The sequence below is a fragment of the Hemibagrus wyckioides genome, linkage group LG11, assembly GCF_019097595.1.
Source record: "Hemibagrus wyckioides isolate EC202008001 linkage group LG11, SWU_Hwy_1.0, whole genome shotgun sequence".
In the NCBI taxonomy this organism is placed as follows: Eukaryota; Metazoa; Chordata; class Actinopteri; order Siluriformes; family Bagridae; genus Hemibagrus; species Hemibagrus wyckioides.
The window spans coordinates 23,516,317-23,537,043 of record NC_080720.1 but is presented as its reverse complement, the minus strand read 5'-3'; the positions used below and the strand labels follow the sequence as shown (position 1 = coordinate 23,537,043).

Below are 20,727 nucleotides of genomic sequence, written 5' to 3'. Positions count from 1 at the left end.
TCACAACCTTTCATCATTGTGTCAGAATCTGTGGCCCGGCTGTATTATCTCAGAGGCTAGGGTAGAAACCAAAACTCCACCCTCACAAATGCAACTACATTTCCCAGCAGCATCATGGACTACAAATCATATCACATGATACAGCTGCATGCTCAAGCTCACTGGACTTCTACACACACTTTTATCCAATCACTCTTATGCTATAAATAACCTGGATGTTCAAACGCTCCTTGAGAAGTCTGGCTCTTAGCCTGTTCTGCTAATGATTCCAATTTTTTGTTCTTGTGTGTTCTGGGTTTAACTCTCTTTGTTTGAGAGGCTGCTTTTCATGAGTTCCCCTGGTTAAGTTTTAGTGTTTGCGGATCGCTTTGATCTTTGCCTGTTTTTCACTCTGCTTTTTGGAATCGTGTTTTGGATTATCTGCACTTGCCTGCATCTGAGATACATATTCTACTCACCAAACCTAACGAAAAAGCATTATCATCTTTATTTCCCATCTGTTTATGAGCTATATTCTGTCTCTATAGGACATTAGATAGTAGGTTCGTGATCGGTCATTTTTTTTTTTTTTTTTTTTTTAAAGTAAATTATAGTAAACCATGCAATGTGCAAAGAAACATTTTGGAGTAAACAATTCATCACCAAAAATGAACAAGAAAATTCTAATGACTTTTCATGTAGTATAATCAATGTCCGTAGAATTTTGTCTGAAATCTAGTCTTACTTTTTTTCTAGTATCTAGCTAAATGGCCAGATTGCAACTAAACACATTTAACTTCAGTAAAATGACACATTTTGTTTCTGAGATATTTTGAGGATCTGTGGCACAGGTGACTTGATAAATAATAAGACAATGCAGTCGACTAATGTTAATGTAGGTTAACTGTTAAAGGTCAGTCCATTTTTAATGTTTAAAAATGATCTATAATAATAATTATTGCGTTTCATTTAAATAATAAACAAAATAATTGTACCTTACTCCATTTCTAACAGGAAAGAAAGCAAATAAAATAAAACTACTATACGACATCTCATATTCTGTAATATATACATAACTGCGACGGCAACAACAACCTATTGCTCACCCAGTTTCTGATATGCCACACCAAAATAATTTTCCCGCAAATACGGAAACACTTGTTCATTATACCCAAATAGATATAATTAAAAATAAAAACTGCTTCGTAAAACCATCATGTGTCAAAACAGAGCGTCGCCGTACGCAGGTGAAACATTATTGTGACACATTATTTATTACAGTTGTATTCGCTTTGAAATGTACCCGAGCTCCGAGGCAGCCACAGCATCGCCATCAATTATGGAGGATGCTATATTTGGAGCCATTAAGGACAAAAGAATATCGCTTAGTTTCACATAAAGGTAAAATACAAACGATAAATATGATTTTTTTTTAAAGCTGGAATATAAACAATGAAAATGATGAGCAGGTTGTACGCTGCTGGCCTATAAGTAAACACTATGTTAATTCAGCATCAATTCATCGTCTAGAATACGGAAGTGATACATAATGATTCAGTAGCAAAAATATAAATATTGTGTTCAGGATCTTTGAACAGTGAGAGAAAATTGTACATGAACCTGTCACTCCTGTTTACCGTAAAAAAAAGCAGTCGTCGGCGATGGCGTACCCTGCTGGTGTTTGTAGTAAATTATAGATAACGTTAATTGGTTCAGTCAACTAATATAGCACACAAGCCCACTCGCGAAGCCATTTTCCGTGTGTTTTTTTCGTAATTTTCTTCTCAAAAGACATCAAAGTGATGCACAACAGGCTACAGGGAACTGATCGATTCATCTATATTCGTCTACATTTCCGGCTATTTGTGTAAAATGTTGAATATTTATTTGTTTGATTGATTGTTTGTTTAACCGACCTCTTTTCCTTTCTATTAAATTACATCCGGGATGCACCAAGAGGAGGTGATGCTCGGCAGAGGCTTTGCACCTCGACATAGCCAACTTGGCGTGTTCATTCTGTCACCTTACCTCCACCACAAAGCTCTTCTCCTCTCCACAGACAGACACGACCCAAAACACGACGTGAAAGTAGCAGGTTTTCCAACATAATCCCGGGAGCCCTGTCCTTTTCCCCTTCACTCCCACCTCCGCCATGACTGTCCCCCCAACAAATGTCCCCCAAATCCTCCAGCAGTCGAGCACCAGTCTCTTTTTATTTAAGCTGTCAAAAAAAATAACAAGCTTTTGTGTCCTGTTTATTTCCAACAACCAAGCCGACCGTCAAACTCGGGGAAATCATTGCGCAGGCGCGGATCCATACAAAGGGCGTGCGCGCGCGCGCGGCTTGATGCGTCTGGAGGGGCGCGTGTGCTCGCGCTGTCAAAACAGACACGGCGCGCAGGATTGCGAATCAATTTAATCATTAAATGCAAGTTGTTGAATAGTAATTTCTATAATTTAAATGATGAATGAAATGTAGTTCATTTGAAGTAGTTAGTTTGTTTGTGTGTGTGCGTGTGCGTACAACACAGATCACTGTATTTTATGTAAACATTTGAACAATATAAATTCTAAATAATGTTAATCATAATGCAATATACATGTTACATTGTTTTATTTATCAGACTATAATGGTGTTCCCATGTACCTAGAAATCCAATTTTTGCCTTACTATATGTGACACACACTGTTAATGGCACCATTGTTAATAGGACCAAAGACCCATTAGGGTGGAGATGTTATTGACACATAACAGGGTATTTATCTATATAGTGTGTGTTTGTAGTGTATGTGTGTTTTAGCTTTTAGCATTATTATTCAGTTTGGTTTTAGTGATAGAAATATTGATATTCAGTGTGTATCTCTTAAAGAATGCCCTTAAGTGCATCTGAGATCCAGAGGCATTACAGATTCAGCTCCTGATAAGAGGAACCAAAACCTACAAAACAATGATTTACTGTAAATGTTGAAGCACTGTTAAGGTAAAATGCATAAGCCCCAATGGATGCAATAAATACTAACTGATTCTAAGCTGGTTCATACTATCATGTCTACTATCATCATTATCATCATAATATCTAAACTAAATAATAGTCAAAAAGATAGATAATGTTTGTGTTGCACATGATGAAATGAAAAGACTTTTAATCAGTTATGCACATGCACCTAAAAGAGTGGACAACTTGGTTGAGCCTCTTCATTAAGGTATTTATAAGGTAAGGTTTCATTAAGGTAATGCAATAATATGTTATGCTTGAACTTGGATTTGTTTTGAAAGTTTTAACATGTACCATGAATTTTTTTTTCTGATTTTCTTATGTTCAAAAGGCACTGAACATTTTCTTTTATTATTTTACAAGTCCAAACCACCTCCACTAAGGGACCTCAGTGAATTCCTCTACAGCTCTGTGTTTTTTATTGGCTCTTTTCTGAAGACCTGGGCATATTTTAGTCAGAGATGACATTATATGACGTAATATGTGGTAATAGGAGCCAAATACATGATATGTGAAACTGTCCCTCACCATGTTCGCACATAGCAGCTAGGTGACACTCTGCTGACGAAAACACTATGTGACAGACTTTGGGATTGAAGCATTTATATATAACAGCCAGCCAATACCAAACCACAAAGAGAATGCAAGCTTGTAAACTTGCAAAGATAGTTCCATCTTCACCTAACCCACCAAACGTCTCGACATTGAGTATGCTGAGGCCTTTACATAATTTGTATTCTAGTCAGCCATTTGTACAGTATATTGTCTGTATTTTTTTGTGTTATGAACAGATCTGAAGATACACAAGGTGTAAATCCCTCTCATTAGATCTGAAACCCATGAAACATGCACTGAATATGGGTCACAATGTGCTGAGCCACAGTGTGAGCCAGACTAGCTGTGGAGGATGACTGCATCTCACACTGTTTCAATCTGTAGCTATAGTGGGGTCCATATACACACATTACCAAGGTACAGCTAATGTGAATCACTTTCACTGAATCTGAAGCCCATGAAACATGCGCTGAATCTGGGTCACAATGTGCAGAGCCAGAGTGTTAGCCAGATGAGCAGTGGGGGAGGACTGTATCTTACACTCCTTAAATCTGGAGCTGTGTTGCAGCATATTACATGCATAACTAAACACTAACATCACATGGGCATATATTATCTCAACTGTGTTCATTGTATATATAGTACATATATCAATATATTTAATGTAACATTATTAGTTTCACTCTCTTCCCAGCCCAATGTGAAAAAATGTTAAGTTATTGCTCTGAATGCATCTAGAATATTTCCAGTCTGGTGTGACCAAAAGTATAGAACAAATAGTGCAAAGGGTTTATTTTTTAAATCGTTTACTCAGTTTCTCAATCATTTGATTATGGTGAGTCAAATAAATTGCTCACATGAATAAATAGACACCAAAAACAGACATTCTCAGGTACAAGCATGGCTGCATCACTGTTTGATTTGGGAATTGCAAAAAAATCTCTGATGCATTTTTAGTGAGGATCCTGCAGCGGATAGTGAGGACAGCAGAGACGTTCATCAAAGTATCTTTACCCTCCATAACAGACATTAAACCACACATTGCATTTGCAAAGCAAACAGCATTGCGTCTGACTCCATGCACCCCTCACACAAGCTTTTCACCCTCCTGCTGTCAGGAAAAAGGTACCTCAGAACCAGACTGTGTAAAAGTTTCTTCCCCCAGACTTCTTCATTTGCAGAGACTGGACTGACACTAACACACACATACTGCAACTATACATCTCTGCAGTCACACTGTAATTTGTACACATCACTTTTTAATGCTGCTACATTCTGCTGCTAACTGTTTTATGTTTACAGTTGTAGCATCTTTACTTGCACTTACTCAACTACAGAACTGTACACTGGTTGGTGCTACTCTGTGTTCACTATTGTAATGTAGTGTATTGTACTGTCTGTCTTGCACTGTTTGCACAATTTTGCACACATGGGCTTTATTAGATTAGATTAGATTCAACTTTATTGTCACTGCACATGTAGGTACAAGGCAACGAAATACAGATAGCATCTAACCAGAAGTGCATTTTCTGATTATATATGCAAATAATTTGCATATATAATCAGTATATAAACAAATATAAATAATTTGCATATATAAACAGTATATTAAAATATATAAATAATTTCCATATATAAACAGTATATATTACAGTATACAGTATTTATGTAGAACTATGTTAATATTCTCAGTTGTCAGCTCAAATTTCTCATATATCTCTGTGTAGTACACAGCATCATGGTCCTAGAGGAACATTGTTTCATTTCACTGTGTACTGCACCAGCTATATATGATTGAAATGACAAGAAAAGCTTCTTGACTTGACAAAAGAGACACACACATGCATACACCAGGCACCGGGCCATAGTCAAGTGATCAAAGAAAAGGATATTTGAATAAACTATGTACAATATACAATACACATTATAGTGAAAGAAAGATAGGATGCTATAGAATACAGCACAGATGGGCTGTTTAAATGCTGTTCAGGAGCCTGATAACCGACAGGTAAAACTGTTTTTCAGCTTGCTGGACCATGACTGTGTTTTCTAGATGGCAGTGTAGAGAATAGACTGTGGTGATGGGTGACTGAGGATTGAGGATCTGGAAACTGTCTAATCATTTCACACTTTAGTTCCAGCTGTTCCACTATGAACCTGTTCTCCCTTGAACTGAACCCTTTCCATTTTGCATACCACTCCAACAGAGCTACAGGCAATACCATTTACGTTTAACTTCTCCTTCTGCTTTCGGCTTTTCCCTTCAGGGGTCGCCACAGTGAATCATCTCTCTCCACCTCTCCCTGTCTTCTGCATCCTCATCACTAAATACCATTTGCGTTTAACAATAAAATGAAAGTGGCGACTAAACTGTTACTGTGTTTTTCTTCAGTAGTTAATGTTTATAATAGTATTGGCTTTACAATCAATTAATATACACAGTACTTTGTTAAATCTACAACACTAACCAAACCTATTCCTGTTTTTAAAAGTAATCATCAACATTATTTGCTAAGTTATTTGCTATTGCCCACTGTTTTTGCCATTCTGCAATTTCAGTCTTAAATGTTGCATTGATACTTGATGTTTACTATAGTAGGACAATACCAATAGCCACTCAAGCCTGTTACTTTAAAAGTGCACTTAAATATCTTTATATGACCTTTATGTGCCCTGAAAAAACAACACATGCTTCCCTGTAAACATTGTTTTTTTTTCTACTTCGTACAGAAAACATGATGGGAAATGACGTTTGAAGATGCCTCTAAGGCACCAAACAGCATAATGTGGAGTTGGTGGGTGTAACAGCCTCACCTCTTTTAGGGAAGGCTTTAGACAGCATGGAAAACACTAACTCCCTTATAGACCATATAACCAGTAACATCTCAACGTTATGAATGCTTATTCTTAGAACAGCCAGTAGTGGGAGACAAACTGCATTCCCTTTATTAAATTGACATTAAATTTCTTCATTTCATTAAATCTTAACTGTACCTGAACACTACTGTTAAGTCACATCCTTCAAAAAAATTATTGCATGATTATATAAATATAAGTAATTATATAATATCTTTTATTATTTTTATGCCAATGATAAACAGTTGCAACCCCCTCTAAAACCTGGTAATGGCTCTATACTGTCTCTCCATGACTATTCTGAGACATATTAAGCTTTAGATGGCAATGAACTTGACAGCAATACAGAAGTAATTTTAAAAGCTAAATTTTAACCCTAAACCTAAATACTTGATATAAGAGTATCTATCTATCTATCTATCTATCTATCTATCTATCTATCTATCTATCTATCTATCTATCTATCTATCTATCTATCTATCTATATCAAATTGATTTTGATAAGATTTTAACAGAAAATAGCTATAATACTAAATATTAATTAAATTGGCCCTCTATCCGACCAGAGGTTTTGACAATCATGTTGTTTGTATAGACAGAAGATATTAGAGCATTGAAAGATACATTTTTATCTGAATTCCCCTCCATAAAGGCAACTATAAAGTGGATGGGTAAAGAGTCCCATGCTGAAACTAATATTTACTAATATTGGCAGTCCAATAACCATACAACCATAAGGCACATATAAGGCTCCCCAAACTTGCTTCTTTGATATATATACACATCTGTTTTAAACTGCACTTCATTAGCTTTAAAACCTTGGACAATAGCTTTTACTTCATCTCATGATTTACAAGATGAACAAAAGGGAAAAGTGATGGTGCAAATTAGTGCAAAAACACGTCTGAATAAATTGCCTAAGATGAAAAAAAATGATGGTTAGTGTCAATTTGCAAAAGAGTTGGAAAGATCTAGCGTAAGAGGTGATCACTTCTTTGAATATAAAGTATCATCTTACTCCATTTCGGCCCTCTTTAGACAAATTAGTTTAGATTAGTCTGTCTACAGAACAGTCTTCCAATAGGCTCATCTTGGTCTTCAGCAAACCTAAGATTTTCAGCAGTGTTCTTTTTGGAGAGTAGTGGTTTCCTCCTTGCTATTGTGCAATACACACCATTCTTCAATATTTCAATATTTGCCTGATGGAAGATTCATAAACAATGACATTACGCATAATGCAAGTGTAGCCTTTAGCTCCATAAATGTTCTATATGACTTCCCATTATATTATATGCCATGGCCTTGGAATGATTTTTGACAACCAGTGATTAGAATTTGTATATTATCTAACAGTGACTTTTTTGAAGACCAAACTCTTTAGAAATGGATTTGTAACCTTTTTCAGCCTGGTGAGCATCAGTAACTCTTTGTCTCATGTCCTCAGGAACCTCATTTGAGGTTGAGACATGGCATACTTCCAATAACCTGCATGGTGAAGACCAGATTTTAATAGTGAATATCCACTATTATATTTCTGAAACATGGAAGAGCCTGCTAAACTCATGCCTGTATGCCATTACCCCTTTAAATGAACTTCTAGAGGTTCACATACATTTTCTGACAAAGATATATAATTTGGGACCACTTTGCTCAAAAATAAACAAAAATGTTTTTAATGTGCCATTTCTTTACTTGCTTCTCTCTCATCAAGGTATGGCATATTTTAATAAACCGGTGTGGGGAAGACCAGACTTTGAAAGAAAAGACCCATGTTTATGTTTATGAGAACAGTTTGCTCATGCGGAAGATCACATGGGCAGAGTTGTGGAGACTGGAACCATACCGCATATCTTTCCTGCTGTGCTCTGTGTATGACACTCTCCCTTAACCAGTACACTTGCACACTTGGGGGCTGAGGGAAGACCCCAACTGTAAGCTTTGTGGTCAAAAGGGGACATTAGCTCACATATTGTAAAACGTCTCTTTCCCAAAGTCAATATAGATGGCACCATGACATGGTGCTCTTGTCCCTTACTGACACAATAGAGTGGGAGAGGTGCAAGAAGAGGCAATGTGGCATAGTTGGAAAGAAATTCATTAAGGAGGGGACAAGATCATTCCAACATAGGAAACCAGCAAAGCCAAACTTGCTACAAGTCGCCAGCTCCTGGGAGAAGAAAAAACTGCAGTTCCCAGAAGTGGTCCACACAGCTCTTTGCCCTGACATTGTTTTGTGGTCAGTTTGAAGACCGTAAGATCATTACCATTGAGATAATTGTGTCATGAGCGAAGGGCTGTGAGGAGGCAAACCTCGAAATACCAGCCTTTGATCCAGGAGTGCAAAGACAAAGGGTGGTCAGCATGGCTGTTCCCAGTGGAGGTTGAGTTTAGAGGTTTCCCTGCAGAATCAACATGGCAGTTGCTATGAGTTTTGGGCATGGACAAAAGGAGCAAGAAACAAGCTGCTCAAAGGATGGGAGAGGAGGCAGAAAGAGCCTCATGCTGGATTTGGAGCAAAAGAGAGGAGGAAAGCTGGAAGCCAGGAGCAGAGGGGCAGTGATTTGGCCACCACTGCCGGCCCACCAACTAGAGAGTGTTGTGAATGGTTGAAACACTCAATGATGGTTGGGTACCACCTTATGACATCTCTACAACTTATTGTGAATGGGCCAACATCCTCACTCCTCTACTATCTGGAGAAGCCCAATTACTGTATCATGCACTCTTGCCATAGTAGGCTGCCACATTTTGAAGGGCGAAATCCTGGTGTGCTGTGGCTGGTCTCCAAAAGGTGTGGCAGCAGAGTTCCACAAGTGGGATTACATCTCAGGAGCCAACCTCAATTTCAAATAGATAGTCTGGATTAACTAAGCAATGGCTTCAAGTTTTGGCTCAACATAGATACTGAGGTCATAGCTTTCTGCCAGTGTTGTGCCCAATCATTGACATTCCCTTTGAGAGGATTGGCATTGACCCTTTGGGACCTCCATTTTCTGCATGTTCTCTTCATTGTTCAAGAGACCAACCCTCAGTCCAGAGAGAGCAAGAACGAGTGTTTAACTGCCTTGCTCAACCCCACAGATGCTCCTCTTCATGCACAACGCCAGTTGCAAGTTACTGGCATACTTTCCAGGCCTGTACACTGCCCTCTAGATGAACTACCACCTGCACCAACCCATTATGCATGCAGACACGCAATCAAGAACTCATGAAGTTGGTTGACCAGTTTGTGTACATCTTTTCCTCCACTCCAGGACTTACACACCTGGACCACCATGAGATCAAAACCCCTCCAGGAATGGCAGTCAGACAGCAGCTGTACAGGGTCCAAGAAGTCTGCCCTATAGGCTATAGAGGAGGATGTCACCAAAATGCTATGGGATTGCATCTTCAAAGAGTCTGCCAGCCCATAGTCCAGCCCCATTGTCATGGTGCCAAAGCCTGATGGCTTTCTGAGGATGTGCAATGACTTCTGGAGGCTCAACCAGGTTTATCTCAACCTTGGACATAAAAGGATATAGGCAAGTGGCCCTGGCTCCAGACTGTGTTTAGTACTGCCAGTGGGCATTGGCAATACTGGGCTCTCCCTTTTGGCCTAAATGGAGCTCTCACCACCAATGGACAATGGACATTATTCTCAGACCCCGCTGACAATTTGCAGCTGTGTACCTGGATGATGTAATCCTTCACTCCACCACCTAGTCAGACCATGTGTTTCATCTGTGTGAGGTCCTGGAAATGCTCCAGAAAGCAAGTCTGACAGCTAACCCCACAAGTGTCACCTAGGGCTGACCAAGGCACAATACCTGGGTTATCGCATTGGGCAGAAAAAGACAGAAGCTGTCAAAGAGTACCCTCGACCTACTATGAAGAAACTAGCATGCGCCTTCTTCGGTTTGGCAGCCTATTATACACAATTTGTGCCTAGTGTTCTGCTCTATAGCCTCCACCCTCACCTCCACCTTGACCAAGAAAGGCCAGTCAGACCAGGTGCAGTGGACCCAGACAGAATAGGCATTCCAAATCAAGAGTCAAGTCAAGAAGCTTTATTGTCAATTCAACCATATATAACTGATGCAGTACAGCGAAGTGAAATTAAACAAAGTTTCTCCAGGACCCTGGTACTACATAGACAACATACAACATATGATTACAAAACAGAAACAACAACACAGAGCTAGGGACAGATGTTTGTCCTAGCTACATAAAGTGCAACATGTGCAACCAGGTACAGACAGTGCAAAGACAAGACAGTGCAGAAATAGGAAGTAAAAAACACAACACAAGACAGGACACATAGTACCGAAAAAACATGTGCAACAAAACAAAATGGAATGTGCAAACTTGAGAAACTGTAAAACCAGATATTTAATAACATATAGGTTTATAAACATATATATAGCAGCATGACAGTATGAGACAGTATGAAGAGTTCAAAAATGCAGTAGCAGCTGTTGAATTAGTGCAAATAAAATGTAAACATGTGTAGTGTAAAGTTAGTGTGTGTGTGTGAGAAAGTTGGCAAAATTTCAGTTCTGATGGCTTGAGGAAAGTAACTGTTGCACAGTCTGGTTTGTGAGAGCCCAAATTCTTCAGTACCTCTTTCCAGACAGCAGGAGGGTGAAGATTGTATATGAGGCCTGTGGGGTGTGTGGGGTCATCCACAGTGTGTTGGCTTTGCAGATGCAGCATGTTGTGATAATGTCCGTGATAGAAAGGAGGGAGACTGCAATGATCTTCTCAGCTATCCTCACTATCCTCTGAAGGGTCTTGCTATGTAATTCCCAAACCTGGCAGTGATGCAGTTGCTCAGGGCACTCTTGATGGCCCCTCTATAGAACATGGTCAGGATAGGGGGAGGGAGATGGGCTTTCCTCATCCTCCACAGGAAGTAGAGACACTGCTGTGCTTTTTTGGTGATGAAGCTGGTGTTGAGTGGCCAGGTGAAGTTCTCCACCAGATGAACACCAAGAAATTTGATGCTCTTGATCCACAGTGGATCCTTTGATGTACAGTGAAGAATGGCCACTATGTGCTTTCCTGAAGTCAACAACCACCTCTTTAGTCTTTGTAAGAAAAATAAAATGATCTGTAAATAATAAAACGGTTGAAGATCTTGATGTAGAAGTTTATTGGATGAGCTCTTTCAGATGTGTACTGTGGAGTGGAATCTGGGTTGAAGCAGTCTGTAGTTTCTTACATCTTGTTGATGTTCAGAGACAGGTTGTTAGCTTTATGCCAGGCTGTTAGCTGTTGCATCTCCTCTCTGTATGCTGCTTCGTCATTCTTGCTGATGAGACTCACCACGGTCGTGCCATTGGCGAACTTAATGATGTGGTTTGGTGAGTCAGCAGAGTGAACAGCAGTGGGCTGAGCACACAGCCCAGAGGGGCCCAAGTGCTCAATGTGGTAGTGTTGGAGATGCTGTTCCAAGATCCAATTGCAGAGGGAGATGTTCAGGCCCAGCAGGCTCAGTTTCTCAATCAGATGCTAAGGGATGATTGTATTGAATGCTGAACTGAAGTCTATGAACAGCATTCGTATGTGTGAGTCCTTATTGTCCAGGTGGGCGAGGGCCAGATGGAGGGTTGTGGTGATGGCATCGACCATAGAGCAGTTAGGATGATACACAAACTGCAAGGGGTCCAGTGATGGTGGTAGCTGGATCTTAATGTGCCTCATGATGCCTCAGTGGTGCTGCTCAGGGAAATGTTGAAGATGTCAGTGAAGACATCTGTTAGCTGTTCTGCACTTTCCCTGAGCACTCTGCCAGGAAGACGTCCGTGGGTTAACTCTGCAGGGAGTTTTCTTCACATAAACCATGGATAGACAGAGCACCTGGTCATTAGGAGGAGGGGTGGTCCTCCTCACTGCTACGTTGGTCTATACCTCAAAATGAGCGTAAAAGTTGTTCAGCGCATCTGGGAGGGAGGCGCCACCGTCACAGGCCAGTGCACTCAAAACAGTCCTGAAGAGCAGAGGTGGCTACTGCTGGCCGGCAGAACCTATTTGGAGCATCGGACGAGCTGTCTGTATGCTGGAATTAGCATAACGGAGATGTGGTCTGATAGGCCGAGGTGGGTGCATGGCTCCACATGGCAATGTTTGTGTAAGCAAGATCCAGCGTTTCTGCCTCTCTCTTCGCAAAGTCCACATGCTGATAGATTTTAGGGAGCAATGTTTTGAGATTTGTATGGTTAATAATCTGGTGAGCATTCTGCAGATCGCTAATAGCCCCGTAGAGTTCACATAGAGCTTCATTAGCATTAGTGCAGTACACTCTGACAGTGACAGCAGTGGTGAATTCACATGGTAAATAAAATGGCCTGCATCTAACAGTCACAAACTCCATTAGCAATGAACAGTAACTAGAAACAAACAGTTCTTGCACCATTCCATTTTGATGTAAATACACACACCTCCACAGTGAGTCCTACCGCACAGAGCTGCATTTCTTTCGGCACAAAACGATGTAAGCCCGGCTAGCTGAATGGCGGCGTCTGGAACTCTGTTGCCGTCTCTGTGAAAACAAAGATGCAGCAGTCTCTGAACTAGTTGTATGTAGTCCAGTTTATTATCCAGTGAGCAAATGTTATAATGGACAGAATAATGGATGGGAGAGAGACGGTCAGCTAGGGTTTGTTTTTAGCCTAGCATGGACACCACCCACTTTCTGTGCTTGCGCTTTCTTGAGCCCTGCTTGCAACGTCCTCTCTTCTGGGGACCGGCATCAGGTGACACCGAGGACTGAAGGCCTGGTCTTTGCAGCAAGCCGAGGTAGCAAAGTTTTTTGAATATATCATTGTGGACTTATACATGAAAAAAACCTTTGTCTTGTGTGTCCATGCACTTTGATAAAAAACACACAATAGCACCAATTTAGATCCGGAGTGGCCGCTGCATGCTACTGCCATGCTACCATCTTGGACAGATCCCAGACCTTCTTCCAGGACCAAAAGAAAGCGCTCACCACCTTCCCATACTTAGGAACCCCAAATTCAGCCTCCCCATGGCACACACCGTCCAGTCCCTAATCTCTAAAGGGGAGGAGCACCTGGTCATCTTCATCAGTCACAAGCTGATCAATCAAATGGGCCATAAAGGAACTACAATATTACCTGGCAGGTTATTGGTTCACTTTGGTAACTGACCATGCACCTTTGCAATGGTTGGCCAGAGTAAAGTACGATGACAGTCAGGTAACTCAATGATTTCTTTACAGGACTTTTGTGTCAGGTCTGGCACAGAGATGGAGTCCACCACGGCAATGCAGATGGCCTATCCTGCAGCTACACCCTCTGGGCCCAGCGCTTGATGCACATGGACCACCACACACAAGCAGCAGAGAATTGCTTCTTACCCAAACACCACTCAGGTACTAAAAGAACAGTGCCATTTCAGCATGAGTGAGTGTGGATGCGAGGTGGGGTGGCAAAAGTAAGAATTATTTCTTGTTTCCTTGATTCCACCAAAGACTTCTACAATGAAGCGCCGTCTGCGGAGCCTCTTGATGTCCTCCAACAAAAATGTAGCAAAACCTGGTGGACCATTCAGAAATGCTCCAAATGCTCATCACTGCTCCTCATCACCTGCTCACCACGCTCCAGAGCTCCAGTTTCCCTGCACTGCTCTGCCCATTCAGCTATTTCTGCACTGCATCGAGAGCATTCCACTCTTTCATTTCACCTTGCAATCTCTCTACTCACCATATAAGTACTGTTACAATTAAGGATGTACCTATGAAACAATTTTTTTTAGAAATAGTATGCTAAAAATACACTTTATTTAGTGAAATTGAATTTAAATTTGATTAAAAAAACTTACAGTCTCCTCTGAAATTATTGTAATGGCAATGATTGTCCTGAAAAAGAAAGGAACCCCTGGTGAAACCAGAAATGATGAAAACCAGACATCAAACAAGAAAAACAACAGCAGATGACATTTTGAAAGCTGTGAGGAAAAGTCCCAAAACAACAGTCACATCACAAGTAACCTCCATATGGGGTGAGGGAATCACAAGCTGTTTTATCATTTCATATTCATCTGAAAATATCTCCAGTGTAAAGCAAAAAGCAAAGAATTAACCTTATTATTCCAATATGTTAAGATGAGAATTTATGTGTACCTTAACCAGTCACTTATGACAGTCACCCACAGACTTCATTAAACAGATTCAAGAATAACACCTTTCTTAATATTGACTTAACAAATGTTAATGCAAGTTAAGGATTGCCAACCCTGTGACCATAGCCACTGGGTGATATGGAATGTGGCTATAAAAAAGCCCAGATATTCAGACAATAGCAATGCTCTTTATTTACCCTTGGGAGGGTCTGTACACACCCATGCATGACACTCTAACCAGTTTACACCACATAGACTTTCAAACAGAAATGAGAAAAATTCATTATCTTAATTGGTTATTCTTTTTTGACCTTAAGTATACTGCAGTAACTTGCAGTACCACAGAAACTATACAATTAGATTTAAGTTATATTCTTCTACAATTATGCGGTCATTGTTCTTAATAAATTATGTGGTCATGTTCTTAACACTTTCACTGTCTCACTGACATCAACTAGTCACAGCGATGTTCCAACTCTTTGAGAGTGTTCTTTTATGTACCTTGTTCTTTAACCAAGAAAAACAAATCACCACATGAGGTCACTGCAGGCATTTTAGTAGAAATATGCAACTCTACAACATTTCAATTCAAATATCCATCTCTAGAGAGACAGGAGACACTTCACATAAAATTTGTGGTATAATAATGACCTTAATAGAATCCCCTTTGCCATTTTAAGGGCCTTTCCAATATTTGTTGCAGTATTTATTTACAGTATTTGGCGGTATATATTTACAGTATTTAGCGGCTTTCTTTGTTAGTCAAGTGAAACACGACTGCAGACATCAGGAATAAAACTGCTCCACAATGTAAAAAAACTATAATAAACAATAAATACAGAATTGTTTGAAGCAAATGTGCCATCTGTATAGTTTTTAAATAGCACTGACACCCTGGCCACTTGTAATAAAAACATTAAATAACATTCATACTAATAATGTTATTCATAATAATAATAAATTATGTTACATATTTTTGAACAAATCAAGGTAGATGAATAAGGGCTAGTATATAAGGTTTAAGCTTATATTAAATGCATTGTCAAAATGTAGTTGTGCAGTAGAGTACAGTGTAAAAAATAATTTTTGAGGTCAATAAATATAATACACATGAATTGCATAACGGTTAAGTGTTAATTAACATTATACATATTATTTAGTAAATATTTCCAGTAAATCCTAACACACAAAAGCAGTTTTGGTTTAGCAGCTAGCTTATCGAAATTAGCATAGCAAACTCTCCTGGCAAGTGAATCTTGGAATTATGCTAAAGTTAAAAGCCAAGCGTAGTTCTAAAAGTACACACACTTAGAGCCATTGTAAAATAGTGAACTAATGTAGACTTATGTGGCTTCGTGGTATTTAGCTAGTATGCTGCTGCTCCTTAGGCTACTGAAGTGACTACAGTATATTAGTAATACAGCCTATGTAAATACTGACACAGTTTGTTTGATAAGTATATTGATAAAATTAGCTAGGATAGATAAGTGTTTATTGGTTGCAAATATTTGTATATAAGTGCCACATTATCTTGTAAATGTTGTAAGGGCAGCAGAGCTGTGAGTATTAAGTTTCTGCTGCCCACCATTTTGAATTCAGAAAACGTTTTCAGTGATTCAACAACAAACTGAACTATAGGAACACTTTAAGCATGTGTCAAACACAGTAAAATGTCTATACCTATGTTATATTAACACAATCAATACATCAATATATGAGAGGCATGTCTCTAAGACTTCTGTAACGCCAGTAGATTGGATTTCTTTATCACTGGCACCAATAATGACGAGTGCTGGAGACTTGCCTATACAACTCATTTAAACCTCATTTAAGATGATTGTTTGCAAGACATGTTCTGCTGTGCTGCTAATTTCAATAAAATCTGACATGTTCAATATTAAACCATTTAAGTAATTAAAACAGAATGAAATTAATTAGAATTTAATGCATAGTTTAAAATATGTTTAACAATAATCAAAACTGAAATCATTCGGTACAAGAGGTAAAACAATTAGGTTAAAAAAATTCCCAAATTCCCAAATTCGCCTTGTTTACCTGAATCATTTAAACCTTAAACCTAAAATAAAACATGAAGAAAGTAGCTGGAAATTGCTGCCCTAATATTTCTGGGACAAATTCTATATGCCATTTTTTAGTATTACTTAACCCTTTAATATTCAAAGCAATGGAAAAATTATTACCTTGCATTTTTTATTCAATTCGGTCAATAATAACAAAAATATATACCTTTTTTTTTTTAACAGACCCCATTATTATTTAAATATAGGCCTCTACCAAATGGTTGCCCAATCAGCTTGGGTTAAGTTAAAAAAAATTATTGATGAAATATAGTGACTCTACCAAACAGTTGCACAGAACATTAAAGGGTTTATGACCATGACCGTGAATATGATTACTTATGATTAGTAACAAGTCCATAAAAACCCCTATCCTTATAGTTCTGGACAGAGTGTAGGATGGTTGAACTTCGAGGATAGTTGAGTTAGTTAAGTTCCTTGCAAGCCTCCACTAGTTTGGAAGCAACATCATTTGCTGTGAACAACTATTGCTCAGGGACAGGCTGTAAACTGGGTGCTCCAGATGCTGCTGCAACCAGCCATGCTTTCAGCAGCAGCTCCATTGCTCATGAACATGTCTTGCACAGATGATATGGAGGCATTCATGGATCTTTTTGACCACACAGCAGCTGCATTCAGCTTTCTCAATATGTAATCATCTACATCATCTGCATCTACAGAACTGTACAACATGAGCAATTATGAATGTATGTTTGATCATAAGTCAGGGAGTAAAATTGGTGCTAAACAATGTGTTTTGAAGCATTTAAAATTAGCAACGAATAAAATATCAGTCATACTTCTTTTTAATGGCAAAGATTCCATGGCAGAGAAAACACTGGTGGAAAATGTGAAATAACAAACTGTTGTTGTTACAAATTAAATAATATTATATTTTATAACATTCGTGTTAACTGTATTTATTTGGTAGCTCAGGGGTTAATACATCTGACTAATGATTGGAATGCCATGAAATTATTCTAGCTAGCATTCAGTATCACACCAAGTAGACTGTCATGGGATAGAAACACGAGTGGACGTTATTGCTTTGTCTAAATGTAAAGATTTCAATTTAAATTTCAAATGGGAATTCTTAAATCCAAAGTGACCTGTAAGTGAAGCCAACTGGAATAGTCAGCTGTTTCAAATACAGCAATACCACTAGAGTGTTGTAGGACATAGAGAAACTGGTGTAATGCCAAAACCCACTTGTTTCACATTTTAGTAACTATGTATGCAATGCAGTTGGAGTGGTACTTTGAAATGTAATGATGTAAAGCCATGTAAGGAAGGCAGCTTTTGAAAATTCTCATTCCATGACAGGATGGAGCAGATGGATTGTTTTCCACTAAAACCCCTGCAGGAAAACATTAATCTGTTCTGAAATGTTACTAGGAAAAATAGCAAGCAAAAGGGATGAAATGAGATCTCTAATGTGTACAAGTCTAGGCTGGTTTAAGACCAATTAGGTTGAAGTGTTTCAAACCATGTTGCAGAGAGTAGAATGGTGTCTCACAGTTTCCAGGGTCCCTGATTTGATCCTGTGCTTGGGTTAGAGTTTGTGTGCATATTCTCCCCATCTGGGGGTCTTCCCACCACCAGAAAAATAGCCAGTAGGTGGATTGGCTAAGAGAAATTGCCACAATGTCTAAATGCATTTGTCAAAGTGTGCATGATACCCTGCAGAATTCCTGGGATAGGTACCAGGAAAAAGTGGTTAATGAAAATGAGTGATAGAGTGTATACACATGTCCCTGCAGATGGAAGCTGCAAATCAACAATAAGTTATTCTGCCTGATCACTTTCCTGTGATCCTGTGATGAATTATATCTATTCTGATGGAAGTGGTCCCTTCTCCGATCAACAGGACATTACTCGCTGAATAATTTGATGAATAGGAAAATTATATGTAAATCATATGCATTTGTTTTTATCAACCAATTTGTATTAAAGTGGTTCTGCTTGCTGTTCAATACCTTACTGTGACACAATAATTTTTCCTCTTTATTTAACTGCAAACCTACTGTAGAGCTGTAAGTCACATATACCAAAAATAATTTTGTTCCTCTGAGGTACTTTGCAAACAGACATGACATGAACAGTATTATGTCACTGAATGAGCCTCCCCAGAGTTCATTCTCACACTACACTGCCTTTCCATCAGTCTTGCCATGACTCGTCATAAACAAGCAAGTAACTGTCTGGTATTTCCAGTCAAACAGAAAAATTACTCCTAGAATTTCCAGTGTTATGGCTCTCACTCAGTCTTGGTGAGCTGTGGATAGATTAATTTTGATAAGTATGCTCAATTTAATGCAATAGACATCAAGTGGATCTCATGATGCATGGATTTCTTTTTTGGGACAGAATGACAATATTATGCACAACAATACATAGATTTTAGAAGAAGCTCTTTAGCCTGCAGAACATTGTGGAAAATATCATGCAAAAACTAAACTAAAAATGACCTAAAGTTATTAATGCACAGTAATTCAGGTCTAGGTGTGTTTTTGTGAGTCAATCTGAAATGTACAGAGTGTAACTGGCAGAGTTTAAGTTTCACAATGCTTATATAATACTTAAGTAATTAAAAAGACACTAGTTTTCTAGTTTATGAGAACATAAGGCAAGACGAGCATATACTTGTTGTGTGTGAAAGTCTCTTTTAAAAGTATGACTGAGGGTGTGTATGCATGATTAAGAACAGTTGAGTCTTGTTAAAATTCCGGTGACTGTGAACGTGGCAGGGCATGTGTATCTGATGCCGCCAGGTTTGTAGGCTGTGGTGCATGATGGGAATTGGAGTTTTTGGTAGTGCTTGGTAACCCACAAATAGAGTATTTGCCCACTCCAGGGTCTTTCTGGGTCTCAACCGGGTAAAAAGACCTGGCACTCAGGGTGACTTGTGTGGAACTTGTGGCATAGATTGGGGTCAAGGATGTCATATGATAGTACCCAGCACTGTTGCTCTGAGCTATACCTCACCATGTCTTCGAGATATTTTATTTTTATTTAGCCATTCTTGAGGTATGCAGTCAGGATTCATTTATGGAGTATATCGAATGGCCCGATATATTGGTTTATATATGGTGCTGAGTTTTTTGCAGATGTAGGGTTGTCTTGGGTCTTGTGCGACAATCCTCTGTGTTGGTTGGTGTTGGCTTTGTAAATTCAGGCAGCCCGTTCAAGCCTGCAGTGGATGCTTTCCCCTGTTCACTTGTCTGAATCAATTCCTCCACCTCTGGAGAGTGAGTGGGGTTAGCATTCCAAGGGAATAGGGCAGGTTGAAGACCAAACACACACTGGAATGGGGTGAGCTGGGTGGCTCATTGAAGCACTAATAGGAAGAGGTGGGTTCGCTGCTGTTGCACACTTCAGTGCTTTGCTGGTGAGCAAGTTCTGGAAATTGTCTGTTGTTCCTATATTCCCTTAGAACTGGTGAAATATAAACAGAGGAGTAAGAAAACTTGACATCAAAACTTTTCAGATGCTACGAGGGCTTAGGAGAGATCACTGACATTGGTGTTGAGATTCACCAAATGTCACTGCTCCTCTCCCATTAGCTCCCTGTGAGCTGTGAGGGCTTGCCTGGAGTCTGGCTCTCCTGATGCATCCATGTTGTGGTGAAGTATTCATCGATGTGACTGCAGAAACAAGATTACCAAAGTCCAGTAATTGCTGAGATAGCTGAGGCTGAGATGGATGCAACTATATAAACAGGATAACCAAAATCTAGTAATTGTTCAGTACTCCTAACAACCTTAATCAGATTAATTTCAAGTAATATATTTTACTTACCATTTTCAGCATTTATCAGTTGCTCTTATTCAGAGTGATTTACAGAATTGCTTTGTAGTTTAACCAAAAACACATCCTCTTCAAGAAAAAGAATGAAACCCAGCCATTTTATATCTTATTGCCATCAACATCATAAATAAAAAAAAGCAAACCAACAGAAACCCAAATTACTACTGAATTAGTCATTCAATTATAAACAAAACTATGCTACCTTATATTCAGAGGATGAGCCAGTCAGTGAATATCTGTAATCCAAAAACAAATGCCTGGGGCTGCAGGAACATAAAGGTCACACTAATAAAGGAATGGTATGACTTTATTGGAGGATGACAGCTGTATTA

At 39.1% G+C, this 20,727-nt stretch overlaps 1 protein-coding gene across 2 annotated transcripts in view; it reads right to left on the bottom strand.

The window, feature by feature from the left end:
* The window catches only part of mmp24 (matrix metallopeptidase 24), a 28,908-nt gene extending 26,619 nt beyond the window's left edge, over window positions 1-2,289 (bottom strand). For both annotated transcript variants that reach the window (XM_058402078.1, XM_058402077.1), the window contains exon 1: window positions 2,008-2,289. In XM_058402078.1, the coding sequence (XP_058258061.1) occupies window positions 2,008-2,086 (79 nt within the window). In that variant the 5' untranslated portion in view covers window positions 2,087-2,289. The remainder of the gene's footprint in view (window positions 1-2,007) is intronic.
* Between the last annotated feature and the right edge of the window lie 18,438 nt (window positions 2,290-20,727).